Here is a 24,673-nt window from a genome sequence, read left to right as displayed (position 1 = left end):
AACAATAGCCCATTTCCGAGTTGCTGCATGCCTCGGTTTCGAAGCCAGTCCTGGTGCACAACCATTCAAATGGAAATGAGTTGCGTATTTGTATGCAAATCAAACTCGTTTCCATTACAATAGTTGCGCACCAAGAATCACTTCGAAACCGAGACAAACAGCAACTCGGAAATGGTCCATTATAATGCTCTGGAACAACCATTTTTTTTCAAATAAATCAATTATTGCCATGTAACAAAAAAATGTAATCAACAAACCTCTAATAAGTTTTCTAGGGGATTTTACTTGGAAATTGAACTAAGCTGACCACAATGTAAGAACATACAATGTACATTACATGTACAGGCATTAACCATTACAGACAACGACTGTAATGTGTTCAACCTCACTGAATAAATTATCATTATCATTATTGTTGTTGTTGTTGTTGTTATTATTATAAGACCAGTACAGTATAAATTACACATGTAATATCTTTGCCCATGGGTTTGAGCCCCTTTTAATGTTGCCCCTATTTGAGCCTTCTTTGTAGCTGTTGAAGTTGCGTCTTTACTCCGGGATGATCATTCTCATACGAAATCAATAACTGTGGATGACACGAATTATTTATGTAATCCACAGTCGAAATGATTATACAAAAGCTCATATAAATTATTCTCTCAAACTCTCAAGTGAGTGGCAATAATTATTTTCCCTTCCATTCCAGTTGTAGGAGATTGAGTGACGAAGTTTCACGCCTTTGGAGATTGGCAGCCCTTATTCCTGGCATTTCTGCGAAGCAACGCCAAGGAGTTGTTGATCAGCTGAGGACATTGAATGAAGCAGGTGCATTTTCTCGTTAGTTTGAGGATGTGGAGAGTGTTTTTCGTTGTGTAGGGAAGTGAAGTATTATTATTATTATTATTATTATTATTATTATTTAATTTATTTATCACCAATGAATGAAACATGTGAACCCGCAAATGACCAGCTCCCAATGTCAGTGGCTTCATAGCTCAGTTGCTTAGAGTGTCACACTGGCAACGCGAGGTCACGGGTTCAAACCCTGTTGAAGTCCTGATTTTTTCAGGCTTCTCTACGCAATTGCTAAAATAATTGCATTCATACAGGGTAATTGCGAGGATCATTTGCTCACTTGATTATTTATCACCAGTTGGGAGTGGCTAGAGAAAAGAACAATCTTCCAAATTATTCTACAGCTGTTCTTGACCGGGTCATTCATTTCATATTCAAAGTTTTATCATCTGAATTTGGCTTTTGGAATCTCTTTTAGGTCGTGTTCTATTGGGATCAACTGTTTCAACCGGAACCCGTTTAGGTTGAAGTGGTTGAGGTTTCCCAACAGAACACTTTTCCAACTGTTTTGGTTGAAACGCGGTAACTCCTGGGAATAGTTATTACCAGACTTCTCAGCATTTACAAGTTGAGAAAAAGCAACACGGCAGGAGCCCGCAGCTGACTTTTAATGGCCCGCGTAAACGACAGCGATCGCTGCCAATGCTTTTTTAACCGTTTCAACCTTGTTTGATGCCGGTTGAAAAAGTTGATCTACCAAACCAACCGAAAACGTTTTTTTCCGAGTAGAACACTAAAAAACCCAACCAACCCAACCAACTAAAAACGGTTGATCCCAATAGAACACGACCATGGTCTATGGGATATACTTATCAGGCTAATCCAACTTAATTGATTTTAATATTTTTTCATTCAACACCCTGCTCTTGCAGAACATAATTATGATTAACAGGGTTGGTTTCTGAAGAAGTTGTGGTGCTTGCCAATGGGCGAGTGAAGGACGGAAATTTTAAGTTCAATATTGAGGGCAATAAATTGAATTGGAAAAACTAGCAACTCCACATTCGAGTATAGCTGGAGAAAACTAGTGTGCGTAACATCCCAGGGTTACATGTACATGTATTTAGCAAAAAAAAATATTTATTTATTTATTTCATGAGCGTGCATTGGATACGAGTTGGTTCTTTCATCTTTTTTTTCTTCAATGTGTAGTATTTTCTTGTAGTTTCAGCTGTGCTGGTAAGTGGCCCTTTGCGTCCATGGCATGGCCTGGAGGTTGCCATCCGACTTGCTACCATCAACTGGGATTCTCCTGATTTCCAGCGAGTGCTGAAAGGAGAATGGACATTTGTTCCCACTGTGAGCAGCTGGATGGCCATCGAATTAACCTGTCAATCGAAACGCAAGTATGTGTCGGAGTGGATTGAGTTAGATCGGGTTGACAGCAACATAAAAAGAAACCTTGCGCAGGATGACGCGGTCACATCACTGACATTCTATCACCCTCATTGCATCGCATTGGGTCCCCTGTTTGGTGTTGATATACACTCGGTTTGTTCCATGATCGAAGCTCTGAATCTCAAGGGCGAACATGAAGCTGCCATGCGTCTTACAGTTGCAGTCTCCTATGCAATCGTGTCAACCTACAAGAACGTTCTGTTTGGAATGGATGTTGCTTCCTCGTTTCCAGTCTCTGCGAGATGCTCCCTGGGCATAGCATCTCGTAAGACTGAAGTCAAAATTGAACAAAGCAGCCAATCTGATTCTCCAATGGAAGTCGAGGTGTCTGCCAAACCGTCAACCAACCGTCACATCTGGCCCGAGGACACTATTTTGTCACTATCCACGTTTGCTTTTCTGTACGACCTGTTATCAAAAAAGTTTCACCTGGCCGACACATGCATTGCCGAAATGAAGTCCAGATTGACATTTGAAGGTTCGGGTGCTTATGCGCTTGACTGTCTTAGGACTTCAGTATCTCTTGGATTCCAACTTGGTGTTGTTGGACTGTATTTACAGCGCTTCCCTGCTCCCTCACCTCACCTAGAGGTATGTACAGTATGCGATTCGGATCATTGACAATAACTTTCATTTTACCAAAGATTACACAACGACTATTTGCAATTTGATTCTAAAAACCAACTGTCACGTGTGTATTGTTTATTGTTTGCTATATATCGCCCTTGTAATCTTTCACGTTTATTTTAAAGTGCCCCTGTGACCAAAAAATCAATTATTATTTTTCTTCGGATTTCAAAACTAAGTTAACCAAACACTAAGCGACCAAATTTTTAAGCCTTGATTTCAAAAAGACCCTTGTTTATTTTAACTGGAATTTTCCTATTTAATGGTCCGCCATTACTAACTTTAAGTTCTTGAGAGAGTTGGTTCCAGGAGAAAATGACGTCAAAGGCCCACTAGTTTAAAAATGTAATGCCTGTGTACACCGCAGAATTAGTATGCAGCACGGGCGTTTTGGGATTTCAGACTTTTAAACTTGCATTTTGCATATATAATAAGCTGCATTCACACGCTGACTTTTAAGCTCGAGAGCCTTTCACATTTCATGTCCCTGGATCCAACCCTCTGAGGTCCAACCGGTCTGTTTTGAATGTGAGTAATGGCGGACCGTGAAATCCTAAACTTACTTAGCTCAAAATGTTGCCAGTCAGGTGTTAAGCGAACACACATTGAAAATCTGAAGGAATAAAGGAAGTGATTTTTTTTATCAGAGGGGCACTTTAATAAACATGAAATAGTACAAGGGTGATATATATCATCATTATTATTAAAATAACAATAACTCGTAACATACATGTATTAAATAGAAGTACTGCTAACCGCTTACACTAACCATTCAGTAGCCTGCGAGCAAGCTCTCCCGAGGGGTGCGGGGTGGTGCACACCGCGAGAGAGCTTGCTCGCATGCTAACCATTCAGCGAGCTAGTGGTTCAGGCTTCCCAATGATAGGAATCGATGAACCCGTATTTTTGGAATGGTTTCGGCTGGACTCTAGGCATCTTTCGGGTTGTCTTCGGAAAGGCAAATCGCATTTTGGTGGTTGCATTCCACAGTTTAACCAAAAGCACATTAAAGGTAGAATGACGTGTCATTTTTGGTGTGGGATTAACTGTCTGTAGCTTTGTTTTCACCAGTGAAGAGAGTGAAAAACGTCTTTTATGGAGGACCGATTTTAGAACTTAATTTCACAAGTTAAAGGGGCTTTGTTACGTTATTTTAGGATGTTTAGGGGAAATCTTTAGTTATGCACGAGTTAAAAACTCGAAAATGGTAAGGTGGAATGCCTTTACTGATAAAATTATCGTTACATCACAAACACGATGATTCTGAGTAAAAACAACCTTTATCCACGCGATTTGCCGTAAACTTGAAAAACGTCGGGCCAATTCTTTTCAAGATCAACGTACAACTCACTTTCACTTGACATTGAAGCTAATTTCGGTCGCCAAAAAGTTTCCTCTTAAAGCCTTAAAATACAAAAATATAAGTCATACTCCATGCAGGTATGTCATTCCTTGGTTTCAACCACCTTAGAGCCACAACATCTATAAGCAGGTCAATGATTTGTTGTCCCAATATGTTCTCGTAAAAGAAAAGCGCGTACATGTTTGAGACATTTCCATTTATTTCACATGGACATGTGAGCTCCATTAAAAAAATAATAACCTCCGTCCTTCCTGTGTAGCCCGTGGGTTAGAATCCCCCCCCCCCCCCCCCTTCCCGAACCACTGGGCCACACTGCCTCCTCAAATCATTTCGTTATTACTGTTTTTCGACGCGTTATGGAATGACTGGTACTTAGTCCTGTCACTTTCCCTCGCCAGGTTGAGGAATACAACTATGAATGTTGGCTCACCTACAAACTCATCTGCTGTTCCCCAGGAGAGAGTGATTTGCGCTTCTTAGCCCAGCTTGCACAACACGTGCCCCAGTGTATGGCCTTACCAACCCTTGTTCCTCCTTCCTCTCCATGTCGTGTGATATTTCATCATCTTTTCAAGGGAGCCTCTGCTACTCTTAGCAACTCCTTGACAGAACATCAAAACATAGGCCTTCAAGCTGCTTTAAGTGTGCTAGCTCACAAGGACGAAAACACTGTGAGAGAAAGCTCTATGACCTGGATGCTGTTTCAGTACTCTAATTGCAGGCTTTGGGCCAAACTCACTGAAGTAGTTCTCCGCTCTCTTTCCGATTCATCCGAAATGTTAAGGGATGCCGTGGGCTATATCCTAAAACCTGAGGGAATGCTTGGCGCCCAAAACTACGAAAACATCTCCCCGGACTCGAGGCCAACGGATGCGCTGTCTTACGTGCAGAACATAGCCTTCTTGAAGGGGAAATCCCGCGTTGCGTACTGTCTTGCGCGAGCTCTCAGCGAGAGAAACGGAAACTCAATCAGACAGACCAAATACAAGACAGAAATTGGACGTCACCGGGACAGGCGAGAGTCTTTTGAAGTGGAGATGCCGCGAAAAATAATGAAGTCCGGAGTAGACAGGGCCTTGAAGCTCTGTGCCATTGAGATTTGTGCTCACAGCCTGTGGCTACAGAAGCTGTGCCACAGAGATCATACACGCTCTGATATTGTAAGGTTGGTGAATTCTATGTATTTTGTTTACAATGGCTAGGTCTCGTTTCCATCGCTCAATCTTCCTTGTTCTTTTAATATAGCGATATTTCTTGTTTACAAACGTTGACGTCACATTTCTATTGAAATTTGCCAACCGCGGCACAAAAGAAGTTATTGTTTCAACAGCCGATTATCTTCTGGTTTGCATATTGATAACAATGGGTGACGTAACGAAAGATATTGCTATAGAGTGTTTTCACGTGACGTCACAGCAGCCATGTTGGTGCACGTAAACAGTAGTACGCCGGCCATGTTGGTGTACCCAACTAATCCTCTGGGAATTGAGCGCCATTGTCATGCAAACGTTTTCCTTTATTTCGGTGGAAAAACAGGGTTACTGATCACGTGAGTGAAAACACACTATAGATGCACTCTGCATGATACTGTCACATGGTACAAAATCCGCCACACTCCAGGTGGATGGCAAAAGGTATGCAAAAGCCTCCAAAACAAAGCGATTTCAAACAGCCAAGCGTGACGTTTCTTTGTTTTGGATGTCCCAGTGCGTAGCTTGCCATCCAGCAGGGCAGATTTTATACCATGTGACAGTTTCATGCAAATTAAGGGCCCATTGTAGTGCCTGAAAAGCCCCAGCAGGGCAGTGTCAATGAAGTGTCAAAAGCGTATCGTATGGTATCGTATAGTATCGTAAGTTAACTTAAAAGACGTATCAGCAACTTCAGAATAGGCTATTTCCGAGTTCGTGTCTACCTCCTCTTCAAAGTGAGTCTAAGTGCGAAGTTTTTGTGATGGTAATTAGGTCTACTTTGCATATGAATGTCAACTAATTTTCATAAGAAAAACTTCGCACTTGGACTCTCTTTGAAGAGAAGGCAGGCATGAACTCGAAAATGGGTTATCTGCCTATTCAGAAGAGGCATAAAGTCACACCAATGTGCGGGATTGCAGAAAACCACTGAAAGTGCATCTCATTTGCACCTCATTAAAGAACAAAGGAGCTCACAGTATTCTCGTTCCTTTCAAAAACTGAATTAATCTTCTGCAATCCCGCACCTCATTCAGTACTTATCGCAACAACTGAAAGATAACAGTTCCCAAATTTGTACTAAAACCTTAATCGTGTACGTTAGCTCGGCTCTAAAACTCTAATTTATGGAAAAAGGTTGTCTGTTGGGCTAGTTTTCTATTCATGTAATGAAATGCTCTTTGTCACGGTGCTATTTATTTTGATGATTTGAAAATTAAGTCACGTTGCGTTGGAAAGGTCGTACCTTTTCGCTATTTTTTGCATTTCCAAATTAATACTCGATCTTAGTAGAAAAGAATAGACCTTATTCCAAAATGGCCGTCATTTAAATATTCTTTTGTTTTTATTCAAATTAGCCCTTGATGCCTCGTTCTTGAGCTGAAGATTGAAAAACATATTTTGCCTTGAACGAGGCATCAAGGTCTAATTTGAATGAAAACAAAAGAATATCTAAAGGCGGCCATTTTGGAATAAGGTGTATGTATACTTTATTTAATTATTTAGCTAACTAAAGAAGTATTTTGAATCCAAAAGGCTACGTCTGACAGCGCCCCGTTCATCATTGTTGATTTCTAGGTGGCTAACGGAGTTTGTGGTCACTTCCGGAGCAGATTGTCTTGAGTGTCTTGTCAAGTGTAGAGGAGATGTCAGTTCTTTTCTTGGACAAAGTGATTTGTTGAATTTGTGTGAGAGGATTCTTAATGTGAAGGTACTTTACGTGGTGTACGTTCACGCTAAGATTAACCAAAATTTTAAGAACATACCCAGGCTGAGAGTCGGTTAAGAACGTCGTTATTTTGCTCGTCTGTTTGTTTGTTTTTTTGTTTTTGTTTTTGTGAGTAGTATTAACAAAGGTAAATGAAGTAGAGCTATGATCCTCGCAGTTATGGACGCACTTTTTTTGTCAATTGCGTAGAGAAGCCTGAAAACTTCAGGACTCAACGGGGTTTGAACCCATGACTTAGCGATACCGGTGCGACGCTCTTATTTCATATATCATTTCGTTTTTGATTCATTCCTCACGCGAAAATTAGAACCCACAAATGACCAGCTCCCAACATCAGTGGCTTCATAGCTCAGTTGGTTAGAGCGTCGCACCGGTATCTCTAGGTCACGGGTTCAAACCCCGTTGAAGTCCTGAATTTTTTAGGCTTCTCTACGCAATTGCTAAAACTGCGTCCATAACTGCGAGGATCATAGGTTTAATTCATTTCATATCCGCAGTTCAGTATAATTATGATTTATTTCATACATCATTTCGTTCGTAAAAGTAAATGAAATGCAGGGATGGTGTAGCGGTGAAAGCACTCGCCTCATACGAACGTGGCCCGGGTTCGATTTCATACTCGGTGTCATATCTGCCGGGTTAAGTTTCTCTGCACCGGGACCTTTTTCTTCGGGTACTTCGGGGGCGCTTTCTTTTTGTATGGAACAACCGGGGAGAATTTTCTGCTTAAAGGAACAGAACAAATTTCCTCAATCAAAGTATGGAACGGGACGAGTGTGTTCCTTTTGAGACTTTCTTTTCTTTTCTTCTCGAGGAACTGGATACTAATCATTTACAATAACAAACATGGCTGCCGGATTTTCGATCACTACTTCATAAGTAGTATTGCCCACCTGCAGTTGTGCAGCTACGAGTTATAAAAGCATCCACGTTAATTGACTGGAACCCGCACGATTCTTTTGGGCAGCTAAACACCAAGGCCCATGGGGTCCGCCATCAGAAAAATGAAGCGAGCCTTGATATTAAAATGTTAAAGTCGAACGATGTCTGTTCGGGAGTTCGGTAGAAAGTGAGTCATTTATTTAATGTCTCCATTCTTGGCTTACCAACAATCTCTTTCAAATTCCTGGGTGTTTATGATGTAGGCCTTTTCAGTTGAATGAATTGAATTAATCACTAAGCCAGTCAAATGAATGAGTCATAAAGCGCACCCAAACGGCGTTGAGCGCAGAAAAATCGCTTGCTTGCTTTTACTGGGTGGTGTTTCGCATTTGGCGCCGGTCGCAGTGAGACTCATTTCATTTTACTCGTTTGTTGTTATTGGCTTAAGTTTCATTGTCAGCGTCATTATCATCATCGTGATCGTCATCATCGTTATAATCATCAGCACTGAGCAGCAACGACAACGGCGACGGCAACGAGAACGTCATCTCAAAATATAAATTCGCGTTATTGTAATCACTTCGTGACTATTTCAACCTTTTTAATGTGACAAGGGTGTGGTAGTTCCTCAAAATTGACACTGGTCGGAAGGGCGCTTAGTTTAGGGGGGAAAATTGAAAATTTATGCTCAAGTGCTGACGTTTTTCACAATACCTCAAATTTGGCTATTTCACGTTGTTGTTTTGCAGACGACGGCCAAAAAATGGACAAAAGTGAAAAATGCACGTGCAGGACGTGCAAAGCTTTTGTTTTTGCTCAGTGAATATGCAAATTTGTGAGGTTCTCGTTCCCGTCGCCGTTGTCGTAGCTGCTCTCTCTATTATAAACATCCGCATTAACTTTGCCAGCGTCTTCATCATCGCTGGCCATAGATCTTGATTGGGTGAAAGAACTGAATAACATTTCGAACTTGACGTTCTTCCCATTCATTGCAGGGGGAGCCCGAAACACGAGTCAAAGTCGTCGTGCTAAACATCCTTTCATCCTTGTTGCAAGAGTCCTGTCGAGCCGAAAGTGCAGACGATATGAGGCAAATTGTGTCATTTTGCACGTAGGTTACCTTAACTTTGATTTTAAAAAAAAACAAAACTAGTAATCTGAGATCTGTGGGAGGTGTTTGTCGTCAAAAGATGGTCTGGTTGTAGTGTACGGCCCGTGTTTTCCCTACCCTGCGAGCAGAGTCTCTTTCGATCTTCCTAGATAAGTCGGGAAGAGGAAAGTAGACTCTGCTCGCCGCCTCCACATTATTTGATTTGCCGCTCATCCAAAGAATTGGATGAGTCAGTCCAGTTTCGACTTGTCAAACCTGTTTTTTTTTTATTTTTGCGCATGATCAGTCGCCACGCGTCATCAATATTTTGAAATTTACAACAGCGTGGCAATTTTAACTATTAGAATTCCCATGAGTTTTTCCTATGTGTCGGTTACAGAAACTAGCCTGACAGAAACCTATAAATTTTTCAGTAAAAAAATAAAATGGCATTTTTAAGATATATGGACTATCTTGAGTTTCCAATGAAATGATTCCTTGATTGTCGTGTGTTTGCCGGAGTTGTTCGAAAATATTCCGACTTCTTCTTCTTCGTTTTGTGGCTACTGGTCACGCGTGACTGACACCGGATACATAAATTTTCAATTTTTAACGCATGCTCAATACAAAATGTGGAAGCGGCGAGCAGAGTCTACTTTCCTCTTCCCGACTTATCTAGGAAGATCGAAAGAGACTCTGCTCGCAGGGTATGTTTTCCCGTCGCGGATGCAAATTTTTCCACGCTACTCATCAACTGAGAACCGATCAGTGTTGAGAGATTTTTGACTTCCTTCTCTGTTGCTTTCTTATGAAGTTTCTCTATTTTTACGGCTTCCCTTTTAATTCCTTCGAAACAATATTTATACTTGGCTGATTTGTTTAAGCGTCTTACGTCCTCAATAGGGAACTTAAGCAAGTACTACGACGCCGGCTTGGAGAACGCGATGGAACAGTAGGTCTAACGAAAAAAATTATGTGTACGTTGTGTACATTTCTGTGCCGTTCTCGCTCTGGCAACGACGTAAATTGATCAAATCTGGAGTTATTTGGAGGACGTGAGCACCTGACGATAAATTTTCAATGTTCTCTCTAAATATCCGCATCGTTCTCAGCTATTTATTCCCGGAATGTTGACACACACTTTCCATGCCGAGCAAACTGGAGCAATCGGAAAATTATCAGCTACAATAACGGGAAATAATATTTTTAGACAGCGTTCTCGTAGCCGACGTCATCGTCCTATTAGAGACGTTTAGATTCTATCGTCCTAGAATCTAAAGCTCTCTAATCTTAGGGACTAGGCGACGGCGGCGGCGACACCAACGGGAACGTCGCAAGTTTGCATATTTAGTGAGCAAAAATAATAGCTTTGCACGCCCTGCACGTGCGTTTTTCACTTTTGTCTATTTCTTTGCCGTCGTCTACAAAACAACAACGTGAAATAGCCAAGTTTGAGTTTTTATGACGAACGTCAGCATTTGTGGATAACTTTTCATTTTCTCTCCTAATTGAGCGCAGTTCCGACCAGTGTCACTTTTGAGGAACTACTACACCCTTTTCATATTAAAAAGGTTGAAATAGTCACGAAGTGATTACAACAACGCGAATTTATATACTGAGATGACGTTCCCGTTACTTTTACCGTCGTCGTTGCTCCTTAATAGGGAGCTTACGAAACGAGGACGACGACGGCTACGAGGACTTCATTTAAAAATAGAAGTTCGCGTTATTCATATCACTACGAAGCTATTTCATGTCGTTTCGCGTTAAAAATGTGTAGTAACTGTCGAGGAATTAAACTGGCATGAGTGGGTTGGAAGCGTAGAGAGAGAACTGAAAATTCATCGTCGTGTGCTAACGTCCTCCACAAAACCTTGAATTTGGTCATTTCACGTCGTCATTTAGGAGATGACGACAAAGAAATGTACCAAAATGTAAAACGCACGTGCAGAGCGTGCAGAGCCATTGTTTTTGCTTACTAAACCTATTGTTTTGCAGCGTCGTCGATGCCGTCGTCGTCCTCGTTTCGTAAGCTCCCTATTGTTTTGCGGTTTTGTCGCTGCTGTTGCCGTCGTCGTTTGTTGGGCGAGATGGTGAATAGGGGTGTGGTTAGCCTTTTTTCGAGGTTCTGGCTTAAATGCTTTGTAGCAAGCTGTTTCCACCACTGATGTGCCGCTTCTTTTTCCTTTCCAGAGACCGTCATCGTGATAAGCATCGCGATCTTCTCCCTTTGATATGTAAAGAACTTCGAACCTTAGAAGTCAGTGAGGCTTTCTTGCCATTTGAGGTTGTTATGAAAGCGAGCGATGGAATGTTTGATCTCTACAAGGAGAGGCTTGCATCTGCCGAGCGAGACAACCGGCGGGAATGGACTCGCAAAGGAATGGATTTGGTGAGACTAGTTGACCCTTGAAGCGATTTTCAGTAGTGTCGAACTAAAATTAATTTTTAAAAAAATTTTTTATAGTAGCATAAGTGCTTTACCGAGCTCTACAAATGTGCTTAGGCACTAGGGGCGTTTCGTAACGTCGCCTTAAGCGGGGAAGGTGACTAACCCCATACCGGATTGAAACAGATCAGTTCAAGTGGGATCCTGGGAGCGAAACTTCTTAGCACCTGCGGCTTGCATTTGAATTGATTCCCCGTCTAACACTAACCAATCGCTGATCTTTTTGTTGTCTCTCCCAGATGCATGTAGATAGCTTACAGCGAACTACCACTCCATCAAAAATTATGCCTGCAATCAAATATGTTTGAAAATGTTTCAAAGACAGCGCTGGTAATGAATGGTTTTTGAATCGCCTTTTGGTGTTTTCACATTTTCCGGTGGTCGTCATCTTGAATAATTCTGACATGTCCTGGTTGGCTTATTGTTTTCATACAAAAGCTCTTTGGGCAACCTACGTGACGTCAAAAATGTTCAAAATGGCGGTGCCCGGGAAATTTAAAAATGAAAATACTCGGTTCTAAAATTTACAATTTTGATTCCAAACATGATTTCCTCCGCTTTAAAGTTATTCTTTAGTGTTTTTTCCAGTCTCTTCTCATTTAAACATGCGGTCAATCTCTTCGTTTTCTCTTTAGAGGCGTTTATTCAGTGAAGGATCAACTGCGGGGGATGAATCTGACATTGAAGACAATGACAGCTGGTCAGCCGAAAGCAATCCTTACAGGACTCGTGAGGTGCACCCTTTCCTGGAAACTGCGTTTGATCTGGGAACGAAAGGAATAGAAAGGCTCAAGCAGGACACGGATGAGCTGGAAGAAAACCGTAGCTATCGCTACAGCTTCGGCCGTAGCTGTCTTGAACACTTGAGCGCATTTTGCAGGTACAGTGATAGGGGTTGTGGACGGCACGATGGCGAAAGCGGGAACGAATACGACCGAAGACAGTGACGATAACCAGGGATTTCCATAAGCGGCTGGCGAACAGGCGGCTGTGACCACGGGGCGAAGCCAAACACGAGACCCTGCTCGTGGACTAAACAAACGTTACCTGTAGTAAGAGTCCCCAAAGGCGATGGAAGACCGCCGGTAACCGGCTTTTACGGAAACCCCTCGGTAACGATGACGTCAACGGCGAGCGACGACGACGATAGCGACAAAGGCAGTGATTACGTTGGCGACCACGACCGCCCAACGACAATGAACGTGACGACGACTACGATGACGATGATGACGTCAACTGTGACGACGACGATGATATAATCAGTTTTTATTCGTTTATGTTCATTCAAAAAAAGAAATGCCATTGAAAAAGAAGAACTTTCTAAAAGTTAAGAAAGAGAGACATTGCGGTTTAAGTCCGGCCACTATTAACTTAAAGATGTTACCAGAAAGGCTGTTGATGTTACTTTAGAGACTTAAGATCCACGACACGGTTGTCAACGAGAACTCCTCAAAACAAGAATAGCATTGGTTAAAAGAGCAAAATTAATCGTGCTGCACGTGCGGCACGCATTTCAGCACATATTTTTGCGATACTCTACAAAATATCGCGTTTCTGATTGGTCAATGACGAATGCATAAATAGGATATAGAGTGCAAAAAGAGGTTATCGAGTGCAATACGGAAGTTGCTATGGAAACAAAGCGATGAAGTTATTTTGTTGCGTATATTATAAATAACAAATCGTATGAACTTGCTCGTGCATTTCGTGATTTATGGTCACTCGTGATGTTTTGAAAGTTTTCAAATGTCACTCGCCTACGGCTCGTGCAATTTTGAAAACTTTCAAAACATCACTCGTGCCAACAAATGCACTCGCGTTCACACGATTTCCTATACTTACGTACTGGAATAACCAAGAGATGTCCGCGAACGAGACATAAGTAAAAAGACCTACCTAGTACGATATTAGGCAAGCAACAAAAGTGTGACAACGAGCAGTTGCCCTTTTAAAATATTATTTAAGTAGTTATACACTGTTACAATTACTTAGGTTAAAGGTTAATTAAGGAGTTCGTAAAGCAGGCTTACTGTCTTTCATGGCCATACAGGTATTGATCTTGATTAACTTTGAACTCCAAGTTCCACCGACTAGACACAACAATGCTTGTCTTTCTTGATTCTCTGGATTCTTTCCACTCACTGGATATTCAGTGTACACAAACTCTTACGGAGGACTTCATAATGAACTCTGAATTCTTTGTCTTCTTCCCTTTTCGGCTATCTTCTCTCAAAGATCGTATCCTTCTTATAATACACTGCACGTCCTTACGTTGGTTGCGGTCGCATTAGGGAGTTAACAGGTTCTAGTGTTTAGAGTTTCCCTCGGGATTTAAAACACCAAGGAGGCTGCGGTCGCATTGGAGAGTTGACACTAGAGTAGTGTCAACACTAGTGTCAACACTAGTGTTACATTGTGTTTCTCTGTTGTGTGACCCACAAACCGCAACCATTGTTTGGAGTTGCTGTGTCCGTTTGCACACAACTGACTCCCAACAATAGGGAGCTTAAGCAACGACAACGGCGACGGCAACGAGAACGTCACAAATTTGCATATTTAGAGGGTAAAAACAATAGCTTTGCACGCCCTGCACGTGCGTTTTTCACTTTTGTCCATTTCGTTGCCGTCGTCAGCAAAACAACAACGTGAAATAGCCAAGTTTTTGGTTTTATGAAGCACGTCAGCACTTGAGGATAAATTTTCATTTTCTCTCCTAAAATGGAGTGCCGTTCCGACTGGTGTCATATTTGAGGAATTACCACTCCCTTGTCATATTAAAAAAGTTGAAATAGTCACGAAGCGATTAAAATAACGCAAATTTATATTTTGAGATGACGTTCTCGTTGCCGTCGCCGTTGTCGTTGCTTAAGCTCCCTAATATACGTCTGTTTGCTCGGGGCTTTTAAGTCCCTATTGTTCAAGCAAGAACTTGGGTGTTGCTGGTTTTTTAAATTTCCCTTTTCCTCTTTTTGCGGTTTCTTAACCAAATGTATTATTTTTCGAAGACTTGTGTGTTATCTGGTAGACAAGAAATGGCTAACAGACAAAGGAGAAGCAGTGGCGGTTCTGAAATCACCGAAAAGGGAGAACAAAGCTGCTTTAAAAGCAGCTTCTGCTAAACCAGGCTGCAGTCACTGGGGAGATAATGGTAAGAACATGGTGTTTAAATGGAGTGAGGATGAGAAAAGTCCTTAAAGGGGAATCATTGTAAAACCATGCCCTTACTGTATAGACCACTTTCAGAATAACGACCTCCTTTACATTCTTTTGTATTGACATTAATTAGACCTACTGTCCTCGTTTTGAAACAAATTTTCTTTTGAAACTTGCTGGAGCACATCTTAGCGAGACTAGAAAGGATTATTAGCTTTAAAACACGAAAGTAGTTCATTCGGCCGCCATTATGAAAGAGGGCTTTGCGGCTTCCCGCATCACGCGAGCGATGATCCGTGGCCTTTTGTTGTAAGTGGCTGACACCTAGGATAGAGGGGAGCTGGATACAGGGGAGGTATCAACCATCACCAAGGGAAGATGGTGCCGCAAAGCCTGTTGCGTTGTTCCTGTATTGGCGCCGCGAAACAGTGATATCAGCACCACATGGTTATCCCTAGATGATAAACAAAGCAAGCCTGCAATGTATTGATGCCTCGCCTCAAACTACCACAATTCAGTGTGCCGGTTTTTTTTTCTTTTTTATGTGCTCGTCACGTTTGGGCCACTTTCGAAAATACCATAATACTCTTTGTCCCTCCCAAATTTGCATAAGAATTGTTTTTGTTTTCTTTTGAGACCATTGTAAGTCCCAAGAGTAAGTGGAAACAAGGCATGCAGAATTTTGAGGGACAAGCAAAGAGTAGTATGGTTTTTTCGAAAGTAGCCTATTAATAATTCAGATTCAGTGAACTACAGTATTAGGTTAACATGTGAACTATCTGTATTGGGATATAAAGGAATAGATAGGCGACCCGAATGCTGTGTTTTTGCATGGTGGACTGCCAATCTTATAAATGAAGGAATTTCAAACACAAAATATCCCCACTGTACAACTGGGTTTTTTTTTTTTTCGTATTATTCGCAGCTGATTCCGAGAGCTCTTGTTCCAAGGTATCACAAGACAGTTGTTACTTGCACAAGTTCGTTTCATCCTTGATCAACTGTGTTGACAATCCAATGTGGTTATTCCACGTGCTGCAAGAGGTATGTTACGCATGAATAAGCCTTAAATTAGGAGATCCCCATGTTGTTGTTCAAACCGCCTGCACAGGAGCAGCCAAGGGTATTTTAAGCTTTTAAGCTGTGTATCTGGAAGACACTCCAAGAAGACCAGCAATAAACTAAGAAACGCAATTTTCTTGGTGAGCTACAAACATCACGGAACAATGGCTTAATGAATAATTAACAATTATTCCATGATCGCGCGTTGGATATGAGATGGTAAATAACCAAACCCCGAATATCCTTTGCTATTCATCTCCGAGCAACTCGAGCGGAATTTGCGCCCGAAAATGTTGTAATCGTTTCAGGAATAAATGAGTTAAAATAATGTTTTTCTGCTACATTATCTCACGGTTTCAGTATATACTACATTTTAAAAAATCGTATGAACTTACTCACGCATTTCGTGATTTATGGCCACTCGTGATGTTTTGAAAGTTCTCAAGTTGACCTCTTTAGGTTGTACGTTTTGTGCTCCCATTTCAGACCACTTGATGTTACTCTAGAGAACAGTTTCTTTCCAGAGGCCAAAAACCCGAGTAGGAAACTGCTGGGGCAATAACCCATTCTTTCGTGTGTTTGGCAACAGACACCAGTGGTGAATTCGAGGATTGCTACTCCCCATCATTAGCTCCGTAAAGGCGGCGAAATACGAGATACAAAAACCCTCAACTTGTCGCGCAACATTGTTTCGTTGTAAGTTTTGGTCGATGTTTCGCGTTTTTCACCTTGCATGATCAACTTGACCCGCAACAAAAACATTTGTTGCGGGTTAAAGAAATGCAGGGCGCTGATTGGTTGATTTGCTAGTACACGAGCACATTTGTTGCGTGACAAGTTGTGAGCTTGATGAAAAACGAGCGACAAAGCCAAAATTTGTTGCTCAAAGTAGACTCGTGCTCTACTTTTCGCAACAACTTTTTTCAACCCGCAACAAATGTTTTTGTTGCGCGGCAAGTTGATCATGCAAGGTGAAAAACGAGAAACATCGACCCAAACTTGCAACGAAACAATGTTGCGCGCCAAGTTGAGGGTTTTTGTATCTCGTATTTCGCGCCTTAAGCACTTCAGTTTTTCGAACTAACCCTCTAAGGCAATCAGCAAGAACTTTTTTTTTGAATGGCATTTCGGAGCAGCTGGAAAGCTTAAAACTCAGAAACCTTTTCGAATCAAGGGTCGTCTTTGAATTGCCAGATTCTTTTGGAATGAAAGTTCAACGAATGGCATGCATTTTAAAGAAAAAGTTACAAAATGAATGGTTTTCACAGCAACGTGAACAAACACTAGCGAATCTTTCACTAGCAACTTATTCGTTTCCTTTTTTTTTTTTTTTTTGAAAAGGCTTGACACGTTCTCTAACGTGTTCATCTATTTTATTTTGGCTAAAAATGTGCCTGCTTGCAAGCGATATTAGAGAGTTTCAGAAACGACGGAGGCTACGGCAACGAAAACGTCACTTCAAACTGTAACTTCGCGCTATCGTTGGAATCTTGTGATTATTACATCTTGTTGACCTGTAACAATGTGCGCGAAGAATACGCTCTACTGACGCGAGAAATTTTAAAATACAAATAGAGGATGAAAGATTCACTTATGGATGTTCGCGTTGTCGTCGAAAACCTCAAATTTGGTTATTTCTCGTTTATAATTTTTTGTTTCTGTCTTTTTATTCCGGGAAGTACGGCTCGAAATGTACTAAAATGCTTGCCACACGTGCAGCACGGCGATTTTTCGTCTTTAAGTCACGGCTACACGAGCGATTTTTTGCTGGCACTAGTGATAAGATTTTTTTCAAACTTTGGCGTCGCCAGCGCGAGATGAAAATCACACGTGTAGCCACCCTTGAACTGGCGACGCGACAGGTGAAAAAATCGCAAGAAAAAAGTCGCCAGAGTTGAAACTTTCGCGACAAAATCGCAGAGATAGTTGCCAGTATGGCCACCCTGCAACTTTTTGCCCGCGCTTGCAACGCGAGTAAAGAGTATTTAGCCAATGAAATTAAAGGAGGAGTGTATGTTTATAGTGCCCAGATCTCTTGAAGTATGCGATTCGCGCGGCCTTCAACTTGTCGCCAACATTTGTCTTAAGTGTTATCTCCCTGGCGCGCAGGCGACGCGACAAAAATCGCTCGTGTAGCCGCGTCTTTAAACCAATAATCGTTCTTTCTGGCGATGTCTTTGACGTAGCCGTTTCTGTATCTTAAACCCCCTAGTAGCTTGTAAGAGAGAGACTTGCGTGTAAAAAGCACCCCCGTAAGTCAAGTTCGTGGCTATAATGATGCCTAACGGGCTAACTAGTAGTTTTATTTTTTTTTTTAGTTAGGAGAGGAACTATGTACCGACACCCCGCGTGGTAGCCCCACCTCAAGACAGAAAAAACAAAACACTCAGATAAATCAAGCCTGTCAGAGTTACCCTCCAGTGAAGCTTCTACTGCAGAAGTAAGTCAAAATACTTATTTTCATCTCATCTTGTATGTGTTTTCAACGCTTATCTCTTACGACACTACCATTAATATTGGCCGTATTTATACTAGAGTACTTTTTATACGTCTGGTATTAAATTCCGGAAATGACGCGGACGCAGGAAACGTCAAGAGAATGCGGAAACGTCTAAAGTTCAAGCAAAGACAACGGCAACGTCAACAATAGCGTCACTCCAAAATATAACTTAGCACTATCGCTAATATTTCGCGACTATTCCGTCTTGTTCACCGTGTACAATACGGGCGACCTATCCTGTAACTGGATGGGGGCGAACGGTTTTTAAGTAAAATTAGAAATTAATGGTTCATTGTTTTTTTGCTCGCTTTGTCGTCAAAACCTAAAATTTGATGATTTCACGTTGTTGCTTTGAGGAGTACGGCAAAGAAATGCACGGAAATTCGTGCCGCACGTGCAGCACGAGTATTTTTTCTTTTTTTAACCAATGACCTTCTTGGTTTGTGGTTGTGTCGATGCCGTAGCTGTCGTCTTTCCTTAAACTCCCTGCTACCGCGTTCAAGCCGGGGAGTCGTCTCAGTTAGGACGCTCTCAACAGTTAAACGTTGCGTATAGACCTCTTTTGGAACAAATACGGCCATTTTTGACGGAACGATGCTGAATGATTGCGGGCTTTTCAACACCTAACGGAAACATTCGAAAGTTATTTAAGTGATCTCCTCAAACCATTCATCATGTTGCGCAGATACGGTTGGCGAAAAAAATGACAAGAATGAACGAGCGTGTATTTGGAAGAGACGCCACCCTTGCGCATTGACTCTTCCCACATCAGGTTTTGTTTTCGTACTCACTCTCTTAAAATCTTCGGCGTTTATGAAGATTTTTGCGTTGAGGGTGTGGCGCTTAAAATATTGAAAGTCCTAACATACAACTAGTCTGTGGGGGCACGGTGGTATAGTCCTAGGACTCCCAACTGCAAAATCGAGACGTGGCTCTGTCGTCGATTTGTAGCTTTTGTTCACATTGTCTCACTCCACCCAAGTGTATAAATCATAGTGGATACTATCGACGTACTGTAAGGGGTAACGGATTAATGGATCAGCATTCCTGAGGGGGGTGGGGGGGGGGGGGGGGTGAACTCCGGTCATTGTGTTTAGGGTGCGGCGCTTATTACAAATCCCAACTTACGACACAGTGGTGTACTGCGCCAGGACTCCAAACAAAGGACAGAGTCACTGGTGCGAGGCCTACGGTGGCCCACAAGGGACATGCTGCATATCAAAGAGTTGCTGCAAATTAAAAAAAACGTTGCTGCAAATTAATAAATAGTTGCCTCAAATTAAGAGAATGTTGCTGCAAATTAAAGCATCAAACGTATGTGTGCGCAATGAAGGAGGGGCGGGTACAAAACACAGGTCACAAGTCCCAAGTCACAGGTCATTGTTTTAACAATACAGAATACACAATACCCTAACTGTTTACAAATGCTAACGTTAGGTCTAATTAGGCCTAAGGTTAGCTTAAGTGGATGTTTAGAATACTTTCTGAATTGTTAAAACAATGTCCTGCGACCTGGACCTGTGACTGTGTTTTGTAGCTGCCCTTCCATCAGTGAGCGCGCATACTTTTGATGTTTTAGTTTGCAGCAAGCAACATCCTGTGAATTTGCAGCAACTCATTTTGTAAATTTACAGCAACTTTTTTTAAATTTGCAGCAACTCTTTAATTTGCAGCATGTCCTTTGTGGGCCACCGTAGAGGCCTGGCTCTGTTGTCGTGTTAAGGTTTCTTCACACTGTCTCACCTCATCCAAGTGTATAAATGGGTATCAGCGATATACGGTGGGGGTGGGGAGGGGGGGGTGAAGAATACTTGTGATGGATTAGCATTCATCGGTGGTGGGGGTAAGCTTCAAGTGTGTAAGACCCAACGACTCGTGTATATAAAAATCGCCTTGAAACAAAATCAACATGTCTCTCTAGGCTTTTTAAAGTGTTAACTGCCCACCCCCAACCCCACTTTCAACCGTGTTGAAACATGTTGAATGAAAGTTGATTGGATGTGGAATGAGTTTAAAGTTTGGTTGTTTTTTTGTCAACTTGAAATGGTGCCATGGAGACTGACATGGAAACGTTTTGTGAGTGGCGATGGTGATGATGATAAACAAATGTATGGATAACAGTGGTGACCACCTTCCTACTTTTTAACAGCTCGAGAAGATGAGGAGAGAGAACACATCCACCACACGTGGGACTCTTCCACTGATATATATATATATATATATGCTACAATCTAAATTTAGCCTGTGGTCATGATGCATGCACGACTTTTTATGGAAGATACATGATTGGTTATCATTGGCTGCGCGACCAACGAGACCAAAATAACTTTCACAGCATGGTGCGAACCTTAAAATAGATTGGAAAAAAAACTATTCTCTACTTTCTCAAATCCACTCATTGTTTTCGATTTATCTGTCATCCTCTCTTGTTGACAGTTATTTAATTTTCCGCCCTGTCGGTTTATTGCAGGGACTTGGATGCGTTCTCAAAACTTCTCCTTGGTCCCAAATTGTCGACTTTGGTCAAAGATGTTAGACTTAAATACGGACGCCCACTGAGCCCGTCATCTTTTGTCTCCGAATTTGCCCAAAGCAAGCTAATGAACACACGACTACAAGAAGTGTTAGTCGTCGCCAAGAGAGCGTTCACTATCTCGGACGCGAGCGGAGCCACCTTTAAGAGCTTAACAGAGGAATTGGTGGCAGAGCAGCCTCTTCTTAAAACGCTGCTGGATCGCGTTTTAAATGACGAGAAGCTGAGTTCGTCATTCGAACGCGAATTACTGTTCCCTCGTGGTTCAATTTTGCCCACATTGTTCGCTCAAGGATTGTTGCCCGTGTTTCTAGATGAAACCGAGTACTTTTAGTACTGGATGGAGTGGAAAACTGAAGATTCCTTTAATTATTGACCAGCTGCTACAACCGTTCTTAAAGGCCCATTTTTAACGGTTTCAATTTTTTGCTTTAACATGCATTGAACAAAGTTGAACGATGTTGGGCAGATGTTGGAACTTTACAAAAACAAAAGTTGTGTGGAGGCCGTTCAATTGCATGGTTTCAACATCGCGCCAACAATATTGAGCCAACACTTTGATTACGAGGAACTAGTAACAAGAAACCAGACTCTCCTGTCCAGATTTACGGCCACATGTGAGCACAAGTGTGTTCTGCGATTGTTGAACGAACTGTTCTAATGGCTTCAACTCCATCCAACATTTTCCATAACAAACGAAATGTTGAATCCATCATAGTTGATAGATGGGAATCCATGTTGAATGAAAGTTTAAATCAGTTTACATTTGACTCAACACGCTTTCAACAAGTTTTCAATATTTTTTACCCTTTAAACAATGTTGAAATGCAAGTTGAAGCAAATGTTGAAAGCGTTTAAATGGGCCTTAAGTCTACGTTAGTTTAATGGTTTAGTTGGGTTTCTTTTTGGACAAGTGTTGGACGTTTTCTCTGAGATTTAAAAACGCCTCAAACAATTAAGGCATCATCGAATGATAGTCGTTAAAAGAAAAAAAAGAAGACACAAGAGGGTCAAGTAGGGGCGTTGGGAGGGATTTGTGAGTTTTGCAAATGTTGGTTCTTTATGACCTTTTAAATCTAAAGTCAGTTCGGTTGACGCCCGGTGCACGTCACGAACTCATAGACGTTATAGACGTCGCGAACGACAGGGTCCAGGGTCCAGAGTCTTATTGAATTGCATTATGGGACTGTTTTGACCCGAGCCACTGTGTATGTCGTATATTCTATTTCGATGACAATTAATTTCGGGTTAAATCTTCATAACTTTCGTTGTCAGCGCAGAGAATGTACCACAATGTCACTGACCTTTCGTTTTCCGGACAATTTTGCACCTTGGCAAGCCAGCCATCGTCTTAAAATTGCCATTGTACAATACTCTGGTGGTTTACAAAGCTCAGCTCTTGGTATATTCCTGTTTTGCTACTTCATTTCTTGCTCCGCGCGCGCAATGATGAAAATGAGTCCCCCAAAACAGTCCCACAAGGTAATTCAACAACGCTCCCGCGCAACCTCGAAGTGTCCAAGAGAACAGAGATTTGGCGGAGCGCCTCAAACAAAACGACGTTTTGAAAGCCATGTTCTCCAGAGCGCCTAACGCCTCTGTGGATTCGTGAAAGATTCTTCCGTTTCTATTTTTCATCTAAAAATAATTAATCCAAGAGTCGGAAAGGGCGACTTTCTTCCTTGCCGAAGCCTGACAATTTTCCCTGCGTTTTATCAGGGCCCTGGAGATGACAATTTTTTGTGCTACGCTTATTCGTTAAAGTTTTTCGCACAAGCCAATTTGCTCTAAAATCAATGCAACCGATAACCGTTCTCCCCATTTTATTACCAGTACCTCCTGTACACGAAAACAAAATTGCACATGTGACAGTTTTCACTTGATTCGCCAGATGAAATCTGGCTCGCTAGTCTTTTAGCAATTGCATTTGTGAAAATTGAGGAAACATGTTCTCAATCGCGCGAGCAAATAAAGAATCATATATTGTTGTAACATTAAATTTTCTCGCGTCGAAAAATCTAAACAAAGCGTTTAGAAAAAGCATCGTCTTGGTAGTGGAATAGAATATTACATCACCAAATTGTTCTCTGCGCGTGCGCGGTTGCTCGTCTTGTTTTTAGACTTCGAATCAGTTCCTCACAGACCGCCTTCTGTTTCGTTCGCACTGGTAGCCGGCCCACTTAAGAAGGGTAACGCATATTGTTTGATTGGCTACCTATACTTGAAATAGATGCACAATTTCAGGGGAAGACGCTCGATCTTTTGAAATTTAAAAAAAAAGTCTTTCCATCACAATCCAGTCACCCACGCAACCTAAAAATGGCCAGCGCCTGTGTTACAACGTCTTTTGGAAGTTTTCCACACTGGAGAGGAAGGACAAAGAAGGCCTGGTGCATTTCGTCAGTCCTTTAAAGCAAGAGAAACATCAGTTTTTTAAAGAGTAATTTAAGAATTTCTTTTATAAAGCGCTTATTAACCCGCTCTTCCTGTCCAAATTCGCCCCGCCAACTGTACAAGAATTTTAAGGATTTGATTTCAAAGATGTTTTCCTTTTATTTTTGGGGTATGTCTGCAAGTAGCTCAGTATAGCTAAGTACATTTGACCACGTTAAATAAAGGTCATGGTTATTAAGTATGTTCAAAACGTGGTCGCGCAAATTCCACACAACATACTCGCGCAATAATCAACTCTTCACCGAAGTGGATATTTACCTCGAAAAATATCCACCACTAGCCATCGAAACTGAGGTGAATAGTTGTTTTAGTATATATATACTAAAACAGTTAGATAACATAGCACAAAAAGATGATGTTAACCCATTTATGCCTGCAACGATGACAATGTTTTCGGGCGCAATTCCCGCGCGAGTTGCTCGGAGGTAAATAGTTCACTACTATCCTCCGAAATCGCGCGGAATATCGCCTGATACTTAGCCGACGAGGCCGCAGGCCGATTTGGCTAAAATCAGGCGATATTCCGCAAGATTGAGCAAGATAATTGTTTTATTATTCAACACATTGACGACAAAGCACAATTTTCCACGTTTGTTGGAAAAAAAGCCGGAAAAACTACCCTTTTTTCTTGGCGACACACAATCTTACGTATATCGCAGGATATCTGTTGGGTACGCACGACGAATATTGAGCGCGCTATGACCATATTTGGACATTGTCACAATGTGTTGAATAATAACAAAGGATATTCGGAGTTTAAGCAGCCAATCAGAGCGCGCCTTCAACGCTATCCACTGTTTTGGTATATACTAACGAAATTTATTTAACTGTCAACTGTATTTATTGCTGGGATACTAATTGGGGACACCGCTGTACAGAAATCAAATCAACTCAAATCATATCGTTGGTTGGTTTTTGAGGAGATGGTGAAAACCGAAGTACCCGGAGGAGAACTTCAAGGAGCAGAGTAGGAAAGCAATAATGGATATGAGATGGTAAATAGCCAACGAGGCGCGTAGTGCCGAGTTGGCTATAAACAGTCTCATATTCAACAAGAATAATTGTTTAATTAAATTCCTTAAACTGCAAAGTTTGGAAGGAAGAAATACGAGCGAAAAAAGGGAGAAAATCCGAGGGAAATCGAACAAAGTTGATGAAGATGTGATGTGGTCAGACAGACGCAGGCTCATCACAAAAACATTTCTTGCCTTTTCGCGTACTTCTAAACGTCGGGATTGATCCAAACTTTCCGCAAAAAGTTTTTTTTTTTGCTGTATTCAGAGAGAAATTTCGCTTTACGGCTTAGCAATGCTTAACGCAATCAATTGCCATATAAGGTCAAACTAAGGTATATGAGCTGATAACCGAGATTGAGGAAACCAATCAGA

General features: G+C 41.7%; 1 protein-coding gene across 1 annotated transcript in view; it reads left to right on the top strand.

Annotated features, from left to right (window-relative positions):
• The window catches only part of LOC138038643 (uncharacterized), a 31,115-nt gene extending 8,290 nt beyond the window's left edge, over positions 1 to 22,825 (top strand). The window contains exons 5-15 of the mRNA XM_068884634.1: positions 707 to 825; positions 2,021 to 2,844; positions 4,642 to 5,408; positions 7,012 to 7,144; positions 9,040 to 9,155; positions 11,328 to 11,526; positions 12,219 to 12,463; positions 14,589 to 14,731; positions 15,662 to 15,780; positions 18,117 to 18,238; positions 20,769 to 22,825. Of these exons, the coding sequence (XP_068740735.1) occupies positions 707 to 825; positions 2,021 to 2,844; positions 4,642 to 5,408; positions 7,012 to 7,144; positions 9,040 to 9,155; positions 11,328 to 11,526; positions 12,219 to 12,463; positions 14,589 to 14,731; positions 15,662 to 15,780; positions 18,117 to 18,238; positions 20,769 to 21,165 (3,184 nt within the window). The 3' untranslated portion in view covers positions 21,166 to 22,825. The remainder of the gene's footprint in view (positions 1 to 706; positions 826 to 2,020; positions 2,845 to 4,641; positions 5,409 to 7,011; positions 7,145 to 9,039; positions 9,156 to 11,327; positions 11,527 to 12,218; positions 12,464 to 14,588; positions 14,732 to 15,661; positions 15,781 to 18,116; positions 18,239 to 20,768) is intronic.
• Positions 22,826 to 24,673: the final 1,848 nt, after the last annotated feature.

This window comes from Montipora capricornis, chromosome 2 (assembly GCF_036669925.1).
Source record: "Montipora capricornis isolate CH-2021 chromosome 2, ASM3666992v2, whole genome shotgun sequence".
In the NCBI taxonomy this organism is placed as follows: Eukaryota; Metazoa; Cnidaria; class Anthozoa; order Scleractinia; family Acroporidae; genus Montipora; species Montipora capricornis.
The sequence above is the reverse complement of the archived record's forward strand: the minus strand, read 5'-3'. Positions and strand labels throughout refer to the sequence as shown.